The 15,022-nt window shown below is 38.2% G+C and overlaps 1 protein-coding gene across 2 annotated transcripts in view; it reads left to right on the top strand.

The window, feature by feature from the left end:
* The window catches only part of LTA4H (leukotriene A4 hydrolase), a 30,799-nt gene extending 16,062 nt beyond the window's left edge, over positions 1-14,737 (top strand). Inside the window, exons 7-19 of one of the 2 annotated variants that reach the window (XM_027542107.1) lie at positions 529-601; positions 874-1,014; positions 1,837-1,860; positions 2,363-2,433; positions 2,877-2,988; positions 3,548-3,692; positions 4,796-4,899; positions 5,321-5,391; positions 8,394-8,448; positions 10,168-10,263; positions 12,931-13,013; positions 13,665-13,769; positions 14,439-14,725. In XM_027542107.1, coding sequence (XP_027397908.1) covers positions 529-601; positions 874-1,014; positions 1,837-1,860; positions 2,363-2,433; positions 2,877-2,988; positions 3,548-3,692; positions 4,796-4,899; positions 5,321-5,391; positions 8,394-8,448; positions 10,168-10,263; positions 12,931-13,013; positions 13,665-13,769; positions 14,439-14,556 — 1,198 coding nt within the window. In that variant the 3' untranslated portion in view covers positions 14,557-14,725. Of the gene's footprint in view, positions 1-528; positions 602-873; positions 1,015-1,836; positions 1,861-2,362; positions 2,434-2,876; positions 2,989-3,547; positions 3,693-4,795; positions 4,900-5,320; positions 5,392-8,393; positions 8,449-10,167; positions 10,264-12,930; positions 13,014-13,664; positions 13,770-14,438 lie in introns of both variants that reach the window. The other variant, XM_027542108.1, reaches the window with a different exon arrangement.
* Positions 14,738-15,022: the final 285 nt, after the last annotated feature.

Consider the following 15,022-nt stretch of genomic DNA (forward strand, 5'->3'; position numbering starts at 1 on the left):
TTGACACTGAGTTTGACTCATAGATAATCAGAGAGTATGTGTCCATCAGTAACCGCCTTATTGCACCATGTTACAGCATTTGACAGAATTTCCTTCTCTTTCTGTTTGTTTATTCTTCTATAAAAGCGATCAACCTTTAAGTGCATAACAGAGTTTACATCCACTTCTATCCTAGAATAATCTCTTATTGAGCCATGACTGGGTTTCTACAGTTGTAACATTGAGGGAAGAAAAAACTAGATCCCTAAGGGTCTTACTTGAGCCAGTGAGCTAACCTTTGGGGGCACGTAACGTCTAGGTTTTCATGTGGCTCAAGCTGCTCCCCTTTATAGACAAGCAGATTTACTGCCGCATGTACAACAGGAGGTTTGTACCTCAGAAAAACCACTTAGCCTCACCTCCTCCCCATAAGCATGTGGTAAATCATACTCCTGTCAGGATTTGTGTGCAGACACTTTAAATCTTTCCTAGAACCAGGTGAGTAATTTGCCCTGAATTTCATTTTTATTGAGCCTTTTCATTTTGCAGACAGATTGGCCCAAGGACATTGGTATGGTCTGAGAAAGAGCAGGTGGAAAAGTCTGCTTACGAATTTTCTGAGGTTGGTCATAAAGTTACCCTTTTTAAAATAATAGTGATAGAAAGTAGATTTAAGATTTTGAGTATGAAACGAATGGTTTTAAGTAATGTGGTAAAAGAGTCAAATAGTGTATCTATTTTATATGAGTTTGCAGTTGATGCGTTTTTGGGGTATCATTTTCATTTAAAATAGCATCATTAACTCATAGCCTTCGTAGAAAGCAATGTGTACTTTTAAGAAAATTATGATGGCAATGATTAAGATGTACAAATATATATGCATTCATTTTCCAGACTGAATCTATGCTTAAAATTGCAGAAGATCTGGGAGGCCCATATATTTGGGGGCAGTATGACCTATTGGTCCTGCCGCCATCCTTTCCCTATGGCGGCATGGAGAACCCTTGCCTCACTTTTGTAACTCCTACTCTGCTGGTAAGTGTAAATGTTTCTTCATCTAAAGTTGAATTTGCTTCAAACATACACCTAGATAAGAAGAAACTTCAGCTCCTAATAATTTTTTTAAAGTCTTTTATTTATGTAATCTTTGTTTCTGATTTTATTGTTTCTTGTAGTTACTATCATCATATCAACTTCTAACTTGGCCATTTGGGAGAAAATAATATAGGTTCAAGGTGCTTTGGGATGCTGGGACTGGAAGGTTGTGTAATAACAGTCTATTGATGGATTGTGTATCCAGAGAAAGAAACATTTACAGTTGGCATGTAGGTTCTGGTTAAAGGCAAAACAAAACTCCATTTACCATGACTAGGGAAGAATTAGCCCATAGTATATAGCTATATTTTATATGCCTTTGTAAGCTACTTTAAATCCTTCCTAAAACCAAGTGAGTAATGGATTGGCAACTAAATAAATAAAATACACCTTAGTAGACACAGGACACTACAAAATTTTCTTAAATATCCTGTGGGTTTTAAGGAGAGAATGAAAGAAAATTAGGGTACATTAAAAAAAATGGAAGAGGAGAAATGTTTCTGGGAAATTAGAGACAAGTATACTGGCCTCTTGGTATTGGGAAAATTCCCAAGATTAAGGAGAGAAAGAATAATGCTATTTTTTAGTCCTGCATTTTTAAAAAATTTCCTCAATACATGTTGCTTTTGAACTATTTGGAGTACAATAGCAGAAATACAGTGAACCATAAATGGCAGACGTATGTCTTGACATAGGCTGTCGTTTAGATATAGTCTGAATTTGATTTCTGAAATACTAAGGTAATTTTCTTTATTTTTTTAGGCTGGTGACAAGTCACTCTCCAATGTAAGTTAAAATGTATTATCTTGTTGCAAGACATTACTACATTGTTGTTTTTTTTTCTGAACCCATCCAACTTTATTTTTTTAATTAATTTATTTTTTAATTGAAGGATAATTTATTTACAGAATTTTGTCGTTTTCTGTCAAACCTCAACATGTATCAGCCATATACTACGCTCTTAATTGCCTTAGATTTAAGAACATTTTATGGTTTGATCTCTTGATATATTTATGAAATATTATTTAATGGAGTGATGTATCTATTTAGTATTATTAAAATAATGTTGAATTTCCATTTTTTAAACTCTACAATACTTTATGTTTGGCTAAATTGTGTTTTTTGTTTTTTTGCTGAACTGAATAATTCCTTGAATATTTCAGCTAATGTTAAAAAAACTGAAAATGTGGGGAAAAAATGAAATGAACAACATGGAATTGAAAAAAGTAGAATGCTTACATAATAAATTATTTTAGACTTAGATAATCACTTCCTCTATTTCCTTTAGGTTATAGCACATGAAATATCTCATAGTTGGACAGGAAATCTAGTGACCAACAAAACTTGGGATCACTTTTGGTAAGATTTATTATTATTCCTTCTTTATTGGTTCTTGATTTTATTTCTTTCCCTGCCTTCCACGTCTCTGGATTGTGTGTATATCTTTGTTATCATCTCTTTACAGGGTTTTTTTCTTTAATTCTGTAATATTTGGCACAGTGTCAGATAGAAAAGAAGTTTTCAGCTGATGCTATTTAGTTCGTGGTGTGGTCACATTTTAACACAGGGACGCATAGAACCAGAGCCACAGCTTAACTTCCCACACTGCCACCTTCTGGGCTGGGCTTCCCATTGCTCTGAACTGAATGCAAGGAAGCCACGCAGAGCAGTCTGCTTAGAGTGGAGTATTCACACTTTACAATTGCTTTGCTCTGTAGAAACACCAAAAAGAAAAGATCTTGTTGATCACATGCCTTTTTTCCTCAGCTGTGCCAGTGTTTTTATTCTTCAATTTTTTTCAGGTTAAATGAAGGACATACCGTATACTTGGAACGCCACATTTGTGGACGACTGTTTGGTGAAAAGTTTAGACATTTTCACGCTCTGGGCGGATGGGGAGAACTCCAGAATTCGGTAAATAAGTCATACTTCTAAAAGCATCCATCCCAGGTTGTGTAAGTCAAACTCAAAGATTCAGTTTGTAAGGCAGCTTTACTTTACACTGTACTAAATGGCAATAAGAAAGTCATTTTTACTAGTGTGGGAAAGCAAGCGGATGCTGGTATTATGTTCTCTTGTTACATGTTAATCCTTATCCTGTGTATGGTGGTGTTCATGACTAGTCGGAGCTTACTGGGCTTTGCAATGAATATATTCAATGAGTTTGAATTTTATTTGGCATATTTATGTCATGTTTAAATGCTCTCTCCTGAGAGCTGAATTTGCTAACCAGGCACTGAAACATTGTTCTAGTCTAGGCAAGAAATATTACAGAATCTTACACTAGTAGCCATTCCATTAATTGATTTCCAGAAATGTGTGCTAACATATCCTATAATTACCACTCTCTAAATTCTCCTAAAATTTAGATTCCCCTAAAGTTATGACACTAAGTAAAGTAACACTTCCTTACTGGCTTGTCTGCAAGGTGGTAACCAGACTTCATATTTGAACTTTTCTCTGTGTCCCACAGATAAAGACTTTTGGGGAGACCCATCCTTTCACCAAACTCGTGGTTGACCTGACGAACACAGACCCTGACGTGGCATATTCTTCAGTTCCCTATGAGAAGGGCTTTGCTTTACTCTTTTACCTTGAACAGCTTCTTGGAGGACCAGGCAAGTAGTTGGCGTTTTCTGATTTTTTTTCAAGAGTAATAAAGTTTTTAACTATTGTTTTTTCTCTGTCTTATCCTTCCAGTTCATTCTTTATGTAGCTGCTAAAGAAATCTATATCATTTTCTGACATTACCTCTCTATTTGAAACCTTGAATAGCCCCTGCATTCTGAATTGTACTGCTTCACTTCAAAGGAAAAAAAACCTCTTCAATATTTTAAAAATTAGGAAAATAGCTTGTGCTCATTGAAAACACTTAATGTGGTATAGAAGGTTATAGGTGTGACAAGTGAGAGTCCCTCAGTTTAGTGTATATGGCTCCAGATCTTTTTCTCAGTGTAAATGAACAGACAAATAAGTACATATACTTATTTTAAATACAGAAAATGGATCATATTATGTATTTGTTCTATATTTTTTTACATTTGTTTTTTAATTCAACAATGGTTCACATATATCTTTCCATAACAGAATTTACAAATCTAGCTTATGCTTTTTAATACCAATTGTATGGAGTTTATGTAACCTTCCCCATTGATGAGCATTTAAAAGTACTCTCTTTTGGAAAAGAATATGAAAAAAAATATATGTATACACACACAGATATGTATAATTGAATCACTTTGCTGTATACCTAAAACTAATACATTGTAAATCAATGATACCTCAATTAAAAAAATAAAAACTTATGGTTAGATAAATAAATAACTGTACTCTCTTTTGGACTTTGACTTGATAGACTTTGAAAGCCCTTCCTCATCTGGATCCATCCTGCCTGTCCAATTTGATTTTCCTCCTCTCTAGTCATACTCGGATCATTGCTTTTAGAATTTATGTTGTGTATTCCTTTTCTGTGTCTTATGTCATCCTCTTATCTCTAATTAGGATTTCTCTTCTCCCTTCCACCAAATTACATATGTTCTTCAAGGTACAACTTAAATTCTACCTCTACTTTTGAACATTTTGACATTATTCTATCCTTGTAGCCCTCTCTGCTTTTCCTTTTCTCTGAATGTTCTCTGCTGTTTGGTACAATGTGCCAAAAAAATATATTAATTATTTATCTATTAATTGACTTTTTTTTCTTCTTTTTAAAAAACCTTAGAGGTTTTCCTAGGATTCTTAAAGGCTTATGTTGAGAAATTTTCCTACAAGAGCATAACTACTGATAACTGGAAGGATTTCTTGTATTCCCACTTTAAAGATAAGGTTGGATTTTAAGAGTTTTCTTATTTTGCATGCCTAATCTGTCTTTATTTAATAGCTATTTGTTAGGCCGATTTGAGTTGCCTGATAGTGGTACTGGCCAAGAATTTAAGACTCAGTCTTTCATTGAATGTTTTCCTATTTAAAATGTGGTCTCAACAGGATGAACTAATGTGTAGAATTTTCCTATATCAGAGCAACTTGCAATAATATGTTCAGAGATTTGTGTGTATACTTGATTTTCCTATTTATTTAAAAGAATACTGCCGATTAATATACATTTATTTCAGAGAGACTTAAAAATTATCTTGCACATCAGTGTAGACAGAATTATACATTTGAGGACCTAAAAATCTGTTTTAGATTTTTTTTTTCAATAGAAAAGACTGTTCTGTAGTAAACTGCGTGTGCCTTCTCTTCTCAGGTTGATATTCTCAATCAAGTGGATTGGAACACCTGGCTGTACTCTCCTGGACTGCCCCCTGTAAAACCCAAGTAAATGCTTACATTCTAAAGCTTTCCTTCTCATTCTCTGAAATCCTAGAGCTCCTCAAAGTATCTGAGAGAGTTTTATGCCTTCCTTAAGCTATTACTAGTTTGTAATAAGAGTTGAGTTCTTAGGTGTTAGAACCTTAACCCTGGGGTCAAAAAAGTAATTTCCGTAATATTATAAATATAAATTAGTTAAAGTCCTTGCAGGTATTTACTGAGAGGCCTTCTCTGGTGTCTCAGTGGTAAAGAACCTGCCTGCCAATGCAGGAGATGCGGGTTTGATCCCTGGGTCGGGAAGATTCCCCTGGAGAAGGAAATGGCAACCCACTCCAGTATTCTTGCCTGGGAAATCCCATGGACAGAGGAGCCTGTCAGGCTACAGTCTATGGAGTCGCAAAGAGTCGGACCTGACACAGCAACTGTGCCTCCTTTCTGCACAAAGACAGTGAGAGATACAGAAAAGAATAAGATATTACCCTTTTCTTGAAAACCTTTGTAGTAAGAAAAATAACACAAGAGCCTTATGTTCATTATTACAACAGTTTCATAAATTACCATCCCCACTTCCAGAGGAGGTATATTAGGCTTAGCTAGAGTAAAGGGTCTTGTCAAAGGTTGCACAGGAGATATGAGAGTTGAGATTTAAACTTTGGTTGCCATCAACCCATTATACTGCCTTTTACACAAAGCACACTCCTTAAAGCAGGGGCCTGAACCCTGGTCTTCCAAGAGTCCTGTTCAGAGATGCTGACTGTTCCGTGTTGCGGCCAGGAACTTGCTGTTCCCTCTACCTGAGTACTCTTTACCCAGTTAATTCCAGTCTCAACTCAAGAACCACTTTCTCATGGGAGCACTCCTTGACCTCTCTAACTAGGTCAAGTCTCCCATTTTGGGTTTCTCGGTGCTGTAGATCACTTCTTCACAGTTGTTGCCACGACTGTAATCTTAAATTTATTTGTGTAATTATTATTTTTTTTTTTTTTACGGCGGGACGCGGGTCGAGGGGAGCCTGAGCTCAAACCGCGTCCCTGCGTCCCCGTCCTCCCCTATTTGTGTAATTATTAAGTCTTTCTCCTTCACTCCACTGAAGCACCAGGAGAACAGGCCTTATACCTGGGTCACTCGTTACTTTTCTTAGGACCTTGCCCTAAGAAAGGATTGCTTTGCCTGCCTGGGCTAATCCTTATTTAATTTTTTTTTTGACATTGAGAAGGAAGTTTCAGGCACCAAGAAACAGACCAGCTGAAGATTTTTTTTTTTTTTTACTGTCCTGCTGTTTCTTATGAAATCAGTACTAAGTCATGTTCTGCTGCTGCTGCTAAGTCACTTCAGTCGTGTCCGACTCTGTGCGACCCCATAGACGGCAGCCCACCCGGCTCCCCCGTCCCTGGGATTCTCCAGGCAAGAACACTGGAGTGGGTTGCCATTTCCTTCTCCAATGCATGAAAGTGAAAAGTCAAAGTGAAGTCGCTCAGTCGTGTCCAACTCTGTGACCCCCCATGGACTGCAGCCTGCCAGGCTCCTCCATCCATGGGATTTTCCAGGCAAGAGTACTGGAGTGGGGTGCCATTGCCTTCTCCGAAGTCATGTTCTAATTGAAGGTAATTTACATTCTGAGCAGTCAAGGACCTCTGGTCCCACTTTGGACTCGAGGGCAGTCAAAAGGTCCTGCCCACTGCCCACAGCCTGACTACTTCATGAAAATAAACTGGCAGCTTAATTCAGAAAAGATCACTGCTGGGAACTCTCTGGTGGCACAGTGGTTAAGGCCCTCACTGCTAAGGGCCCAGGTTCAATCCCTCGTCAGGAAATTAAAATCCCACAAGCCATGGGGCCACAAAACAAAATGCAAACAAAAAGGTCACTGCTTTGACCCTTTTATTATCTTGCCCCATGGCACAAAGTCTGAAAGCAAGTTCTGTGGTCACTTATAATCAAACTTACCTCATTTAGGCCCTGCAGGACAGGTACCCCTCTGTGTTCTAACAGAAACATTTCACATCAAGCAAGCATGACTTACAGACAAAGAGGGATGTTTTACAAGAAGTTCACACACATTACATGGTCTTTTTCATTGTTGCAAAATGCATGATTTGTTTTCCAAGCTGAGAACTCATAAACCTTAACATAAGTTGCTTTGCTTAATGATCAGGGTTCGTTAATTCTGCTTTCTTCTGAAGAGAGAGGAACAAAATCACAAGATTTTGGAGTCTCCCAAGGGTTTCACCATTATTTCCCCATCATCTAGGACAGTGCCTATCACGCAGCAGTTACTGGCAGATCTGGTGGATGATTAGATGGGTGGAACCATGGGAGGTAAAATCCACGAAGGCAAGGACCTTGTGGTGGTTGCCAGGTTGTCCTGTGTACCCGCAACTGCTCCTGCCATCAGAAAACACTGCATATGCTCAGCCCAGCCCCTTCAGCACATATTGCTGAAGCGTGTGACAGTCTCTGCTACGAGGTTTTGGCATTCTCTCCAATGCATAATCCAGTGTTGGGGCTTCCCTGGTGGTCCAGTGGTTAAGAATCCGCCTGGCAGGGCAAGGGACAGCGGTTTGACCCCACACGCCTCACGGCAAGTAAGCCAGTCACCACAACTACTGAACCCAAGTTCTAGAGCTTGTGCTCCACAACGAGAGAAGCCGCTACACTGAGAAGCCTGCATACCGCAGTGAGAAGACCGCACACAGCAGTGAAGAGTAGCCCATGCTCGCTACAGTGAGAGCAAGCCCTCACGTAGCAACAAAGGCCCAGCACAGACAATAATAAAAAACAAAATAATCCAGTGTTTCATGAACTTGGTATCTACTTGGATTTCTGTGTTCTTAGAGGATATCAGTCATATTTAAATCAGGTAGAAGATTTCCTATTGCCATCACTCTGGGGTTATTTTCAAAAGAACTCTGAGATTTAAGAATGTTCTATAATTTCAGAATGGCATTGATGCAAAAGCATGTGGCTTTGTATAAAATATAAGCTCTAATATTTTTTCATTGTTGCAGTTATGATATGACCCTGACAAATGCTTGCATTTCCTTGAGTCAAAGATGGATCACTGTGAGTAGTAATGTATGGTTTTTGCCTCCTTTTTGAATTGTACAAATATGTCTCTACTCAATGAAGTGGGAGAGTGGTGCTTTACTTATGAACTCATGTGCTCGGAAAGGCTATTCATTCAGTCTGGTTTGTCCAAAATAACATATACCAGCCCCCAGTGTGTAAAGTTAAATTTGAGGGGAAAACAAATGGATGTTGATGGTATTGGTTCTGATTTTTCTTGATCTTAAAAGGGAAAGGGAAATATAGGCCTCTTAGGGGAGAGGAAATGATTTTTGGGAACGATGAATATAGGGGCCCTTAGAAGAAGAGATAGGGAGGCACAGTTTCCCCCAAAGTCTGGGACTGGAGTGTAAGAGAGGAGTAGAAAGCTCCAGGTATTAGGAGAACCAAGGGAAAGCCAGCAAAAGGAAAAGAAACCAAATCAGGAGTAAGGCAAATCAGGAAAACAGAACGGGAAACCATGACAAAGATACTCTGGTTTTAAATAAAATATGAACATAAGAAAATACAAAATTCAACAGTTTCCTGTCAGAGCAGTGGGCTGGCTGTACACATATGTACCTCCTCTGTTGGTACTTGGCCCTCCCCGTCTCGTTCTTCTCTCCACCCACCTGGCCCTGCCATGTAACCGTGACCATGAATTGTGGTTTTATCTTTTCCCTGCTCTTTATGATTTTACCACTAATAAGTATATCCTCGATAGTTTAAATTTGCATGTTTTTAAGCAAAGAATGAGATCTGTAACTTCTAATATTGACGTCAGTTTCTAAAAAGGGAATAAGTTCTGATATTAAGGGCATTTTGAAGGGGAGGAAGCTGTAAAATAATGTTTCTATGCAAAGATGTATATGCATACATTAAATTTTCTGGAGGGATATACAAGGAACTATTAATATAGGTTTCTGAGGAGTGGGACTTAGAGACAGGGAGCAAAAGCAGAGGAATTTTTCATTTGGTCCTATTTGATTTTTTTTTCAAACCTTTGCATATATTTCTTTTTTTTTTTTTTATTTTTAAACTTTACAAAATTGTATTAGTTTTGCCAAATATCAAAATGAATCCACCACAGGTATACATGTGTTCCCCATGCATATATTTCTTTTAAAAGAAACCCTAGTTTAAAATAATTTGAAACTATTTTAAAAGATTCTAAAAATACCCATTTTGATAAGCTTTATTAATATTCCTTAATCATTTCCTCAAAGATAAATCACAGTAAATCCTAAATTGAAAAGTACAGAAGCACTTTTTTTTCCTTAGACAATTTCCAAGATTTAAGCAGGGGAAAATAGAATATGTGGAGATGAAGGGAGAGATCTGTTTGTGGACTTATGTGTTCCTTAGTGTGGTATTTTAAAGAATATGCAATATGATTTTTTACCCACATTTTTGAATTGGCCTGTAAATTACCTGCCGTGTATTTTGCAGTGTTTCTTTACTTTGGAAATCTACATAATGCAAATGGCAGAGGATGTCAAAAGTTTCCTCCACTCTTAACAGTCTAATTTTTCTTAAGTAATATAGATCTAGGAATCATATCAGCTCTTTAACTTACACTGATGCCATCTCAGAATGATTTATAGCTAATGCTTAATTTAATTTTTTTATAATCTTATGTATCCTTGTATTTCTCTTTCTTAACTTTTATGTCAGATAAACCAATACATTTTGTTGAGTTCTACATGAATGTAAATAATCAGGCAACATTTATTTCAGGCCAAAGATGATGATTTAAATTCATTCAGCTCAGCAGACCTAAAAGACTTCTCTTCCCATCAAGTGAATGAATTTTTAGCACAGATGCTCCAGAATGTAAGTACTAGCTCAAAATATTAGAAATTAAAATGGGCATAAAGGCATAGCATTGGAAAAGTATTAATGTAGAAACTAACAGAAAAAAATGATTTGTTAAAATTCATTTGTTTACTTAAAAACATTTGTTGATTGAATGCCTGCTATGTTTAATACAGTGTTGAATATAAAAGTATGTAAGAAAGAAATATCCCATGTCCTCAAAAAGTTTATAAGCTACTAGGAACGGTCACACATGCAAAATTTAGCAGTAAAAGGAATTTTAGGTGTCATTTGTGAAAAAAGGGAAGAAGGATTCCCTTCCAACCGGGGTAATCAGGAAGGATTTGGGGGAACTGGGGATTGATCTGAGCAGAACAGAATCAGCAGGGAGGTACAAATTCAAGTCAGACAGAGCGGAACATGACAGAGCGTGGCCGGTGTTGCAAGAGGAGGAAACTGTGGGTTTGGGAAAGAGGTTAATGGAGAGAACACAAGAAAGACTGCTGGGACCCGATGTGACAAGTCTTGAATGTCAAGCTAGAAATGTTAGATGTGGTTCTAGATAGGAGCAAAGGATTTCACATTTTTAACGACGAGTCATCTGGTGGCTCAGACGGTAAAGCGTCTGCCCGCAATGCAGGAGACACGGGTTTGATTCCTGGGTTGGGAAGATCCCATGGAGAAGGAAATCGCAGTCCACTCCAGCACTCTTGCCTGGAAAATCCCATGGACGGAGGAGCCTGATAGGCTACAGTCCATGGGGTCGCAAAGAGTCAGACACGACTGAGCGACTTAACTTTCACTTTCATCTGATGCAATGGTGATTATGACGACTATTCCTCTGATGCTGGGGAGGCTGGATGGAATGAGGAATGCTGGCAGTGAAGTTAGTTGGGAGACTCGAAGGAGCCCAGGACAGGAGGGAGGGAGCTGGTGGGAAGGGAAAGAACAGGAGAAGGAGATCACAGGATGGAGCGAGGGGTTTGGGGACTCACTGGATTAGGGGTTAACAGGAAGAAGTCCAAGCAGATTTGAAGGTTTCAAAGCCAGGGGATTAAATGAATAGGCACAGCTGAGAGGAGATGCTGTATGTTGAGTGGGACACAGTGAGGTCTTTCTTATTGTAAGACAGGTCCTTAGACCTAAGAACTTAGGTCTAAGGACCTTGAGAGGGATGGAGACTTTTGAACAGAATTTCCTGTGGAATTGATACAAGATGAGGAATAGCATTTTACAGCAACAGGGGCTTTAGAGTATTTTTTAGTGCATGAAGCCGTCATCACACACTTCTGTAGCCCCTCCTGCCCTGTCTCCTGGAACTGCGAAAAGAGAAATGATGGGGTGACTGGGGAGCAGGCACATCAAACACTGGAGAGGAAGGGCACTGAGGACGAGACCATAACCAGCTGGCCAGCCTGGCTTGACTTGGAGCTGAGTTGAACTGAAACGATTTGGGAAGGGTCTCGCAGTCAGTGAGAGCAGAGATGGTTAATGAGTGGGAGTGAGGTTCTGTAAGAAAAAGTCATGGCTGGAGCAGAGAGTTACCGACTACCTCGTGGTTCCTCAGCCTGCATCATGCAGGCACCACAGACTCTCCACTTGACCAAACTGAACTCTTCTTTCTCTCCTTCACCCAAACTTGTTCTCCCTTTAGGGCGGGTTAACCTGGGCACAGGGGCTTCCTAGATGGCACAGTGGTAAAGAATCCACCTGCCAGTGCAGGAAATGGAAGAGATGTGGGTTCGATCCCTGGGTTGGGAAGATTCCCTGGAGTAGGAAAGGGCAACCCGTTCCAGTATTCTTGCCTGGAAAATTCCACAGACAGAGGAGCCCAGTGGGCTATAGTCTGTGAGGTTGCAAAGAGTCAGACATGACTGAGCACTCTCTCACACACACAACTTGGTCACAAGAGTTGATGAATCCCCTGAAACTGTACACATAAGTTCATATTTATATATGTACTTTCCCCTTAAGGAAAGGGTACATATTAGTCATCACATTCTGAAAAGGGTAAGATAAAAATTTAAAAACTGCTATTTTGTAGGGATATAGATAATTTAAAAGGGATTTCAGAGGAAACATACAAAGATAACACTGGGGGAACTCAGTGAGGGAAAAAAATTAACTGTGATTGAATCTGGAGAATAGAATAAATTTAAGATATGTAAAGTATAAGGAAGAACTTGAAAGATTCTGGAAAGGGTCTGAAAGTTAGTATTTATACACATCCAAAAGTCTCAAGAGAGTACTTCTCATTTAATTCTCCATGTATCTTGCAAATTAAATTAACCCTTGGCTCATAGTGCTTCCCTGGTGGCTCAGACGGTAAAGGATCTGCCTGCAGTGCAGGAGACCTGGGTGAGGAAGATCCCCTGGAGAAGGAAATGGCTACCCACTCCAGTATTCTTGCCTGGAGAAATCTATGGAGGCTGGTGGGCTACAGTCCATGCGGTCGCAAAGAGCTGGACACGACTGAGTGACTAACACTTTGCCTCCTAGCAGGACATCCATATTCAGAATAAGTTTGCACAAAATTTATCTTAGTGTGCATTTGTTTATTTTTATCTAACTAATTGCTATATTATACACTTGAGGATTTTAATCTGGCTAAGAATTTCTCTCCCACTCCTTTCTTCCAAGGAATCCTGTTGAAATGATACGTTATACTTCTTTATTTTGCTCTAGGCACCTCTTCCATTGGGGCACATAAAGCGAATGCAAGAGGTGTACAACTTCAATGCCATTAACAATTCTGAAATACGATTCAGGTACATCATTTTAACTTGTCTCTGTGGAAGAAAGTGGAAAACTAGTTTAACAGATAGAGAAAGGGGAAGCAGCATGTGAGACATACTTGAGTCTCGAGAAATCCTTGTTAAATTCACTGCATCTATATACAGAGTTATAGTGGTCTTTAAGGAATAGTTGCAGTGTCTGTAATATGATCATATTAGTTTTTGTTAGAATTCTCTGTAAGCTTCTCTTGCCTTTAAAAAAATTAGAATTAAGGATCCAGTGGTAAATCAGCACTCTTCCACAACTAACCAAATGGGCTCTGAAATGGGAACAGTCAGAAATCTTTGATTCTGTCCATCTTTCTTAATTTAAATTTGGTAGTATAAGCCTGAATCAAAGTTTAATTCCTTCAGAAATTGCATATGTTAGGCCCATGAGCACCTACATAATCCAAATTCTAAAACATGATATTTTTCAAGAACACACTTTTCTTCCTTCTCTTCTCCAATTATTGAACGATATATATAAGGATTTGAGATTCTCAGAATAAGGACATAATATAAAGTGGTGTGCAGTGCAGCTATAATGGGATTATTTGTCATTACAGAAGTTTTCAGATGTGCCTGTCATATCCTGTTCCCACCTCATTTCCCACCCCATACCACCTAAAATCCTCCTTTTAGATGGTTACGACTCTGCATTCAATCGAAATGGGAGGAAGCAATTCCTTTGGCTCTAAAAATGGCAACTGAACAAGGAAGGATGAAGTTTACACGGCCCTTATTCAAGTAAGAACCAAGTCTCCCTGTGCTTTGACTTTACATTAAGAATGGGAAAGAAAAATCTTAAACAGATATTTTTGTTGTTGCTATAATACTTTGTAAAGTGCAATCTAAAAATAATATTTTAAAATTTGTTAAAGATTATAGATATAATTTTGGAATAGGAGTTAACACTTCTAAATGTTTTAAATTTGAGATGATTTCGTTAGCTTTTTAAGAAGATTATCTGTTATGGGCCAGCCAAATAGGATTAGATGCTGCTGAAAAGGAAATAAATCGAAGGCAATCTTATATACACAGGAAGATCTTTAAAATCAAGTAGAAGATCATTGGTGAGTAGGGAAGCACAAGAAAAAAGTGTCTGAAGTTAAATGCAAGAAGGATCAAGCAGGTAAAGCCAAACCTGTTTAATTCAAATGTTGCAATTAGGTAGAAGAGTAGGTTGCTTGACATTTAATAAAGGAATGCTTGGTAAAATTGAAAAAAGTTGTTATCGTGGCCACAAGATACAATTTAAAAATACCTCAGTGAAATTATTTTGACTATGAATTTGACAGGAATTCTGAAAAAATATAATCTGGCATACGTATTATTAATCTGTTTGCTTTGCAAGCCATAATAAAATTTGCCAAAACAAGTCAACAAGTCATTATCTTTTTTTTTTTCTCAATGCAGGGACCTTGCTGCCTTTGACAAATCCCATGATCAAGCCATCCGTACCTACAAGGAGCACAAGGCATCCATGCACCCTGTGACTGCCATGCTTGTGGGGAAAGATTTAAAAGTGGATTAAGGACCTGCCCATTGCTGATGTCAGATATTTCTCTTTTTAAAATCAAATTCATAAAAAAATACAACGCTTCAGCTCACATTGTAACTAAAAATGTCTTTTTAGTTTTGGCTTTTTATTGTTTTGTCAGTGATTTTTTTTTTTCATAAATAAAGCTGAGCTACCTCCCCCTGCTGCAGCCCTGGTGGCGTGTTCTTTGTACAGTGAATTTTAGCAAAGCTTAACCTTTTGATTTATAAATGTCAGGTTTTTCAATTATTTCATATTCATTTTCTCCCTATATGAAGCTACTTAGCAGCAGCAGCAGCAGCAGCATGGTCACAAGATAGACATGTCAACATATTATTATTTACCTCTTTTTTAAGCTCTCTAATTTGAGTCTTCTGCACACCAAAAATTCAGCATAATTAAGATTTTTCTTTTTAAATAAACTTACACATGAATACTTGGTTAGATTTGCTCATCACCC

Source organism: Bos indicus x Bos taurus, chromosome 5, assembly GCF_003369695.1.
Source record: "Bos indicus x Bos taurus breed Angus x Brahman F1 hybrid chromosome 5, Bos_hybrid_MaternalHap_v2.0, whole genome shotgun sequence".
NCBI lineage: Eukaryota > Metazoa > Chordata > Mammalia > Artiodactyla > Bovidae > Bos > Bos indicus x Bos taurus.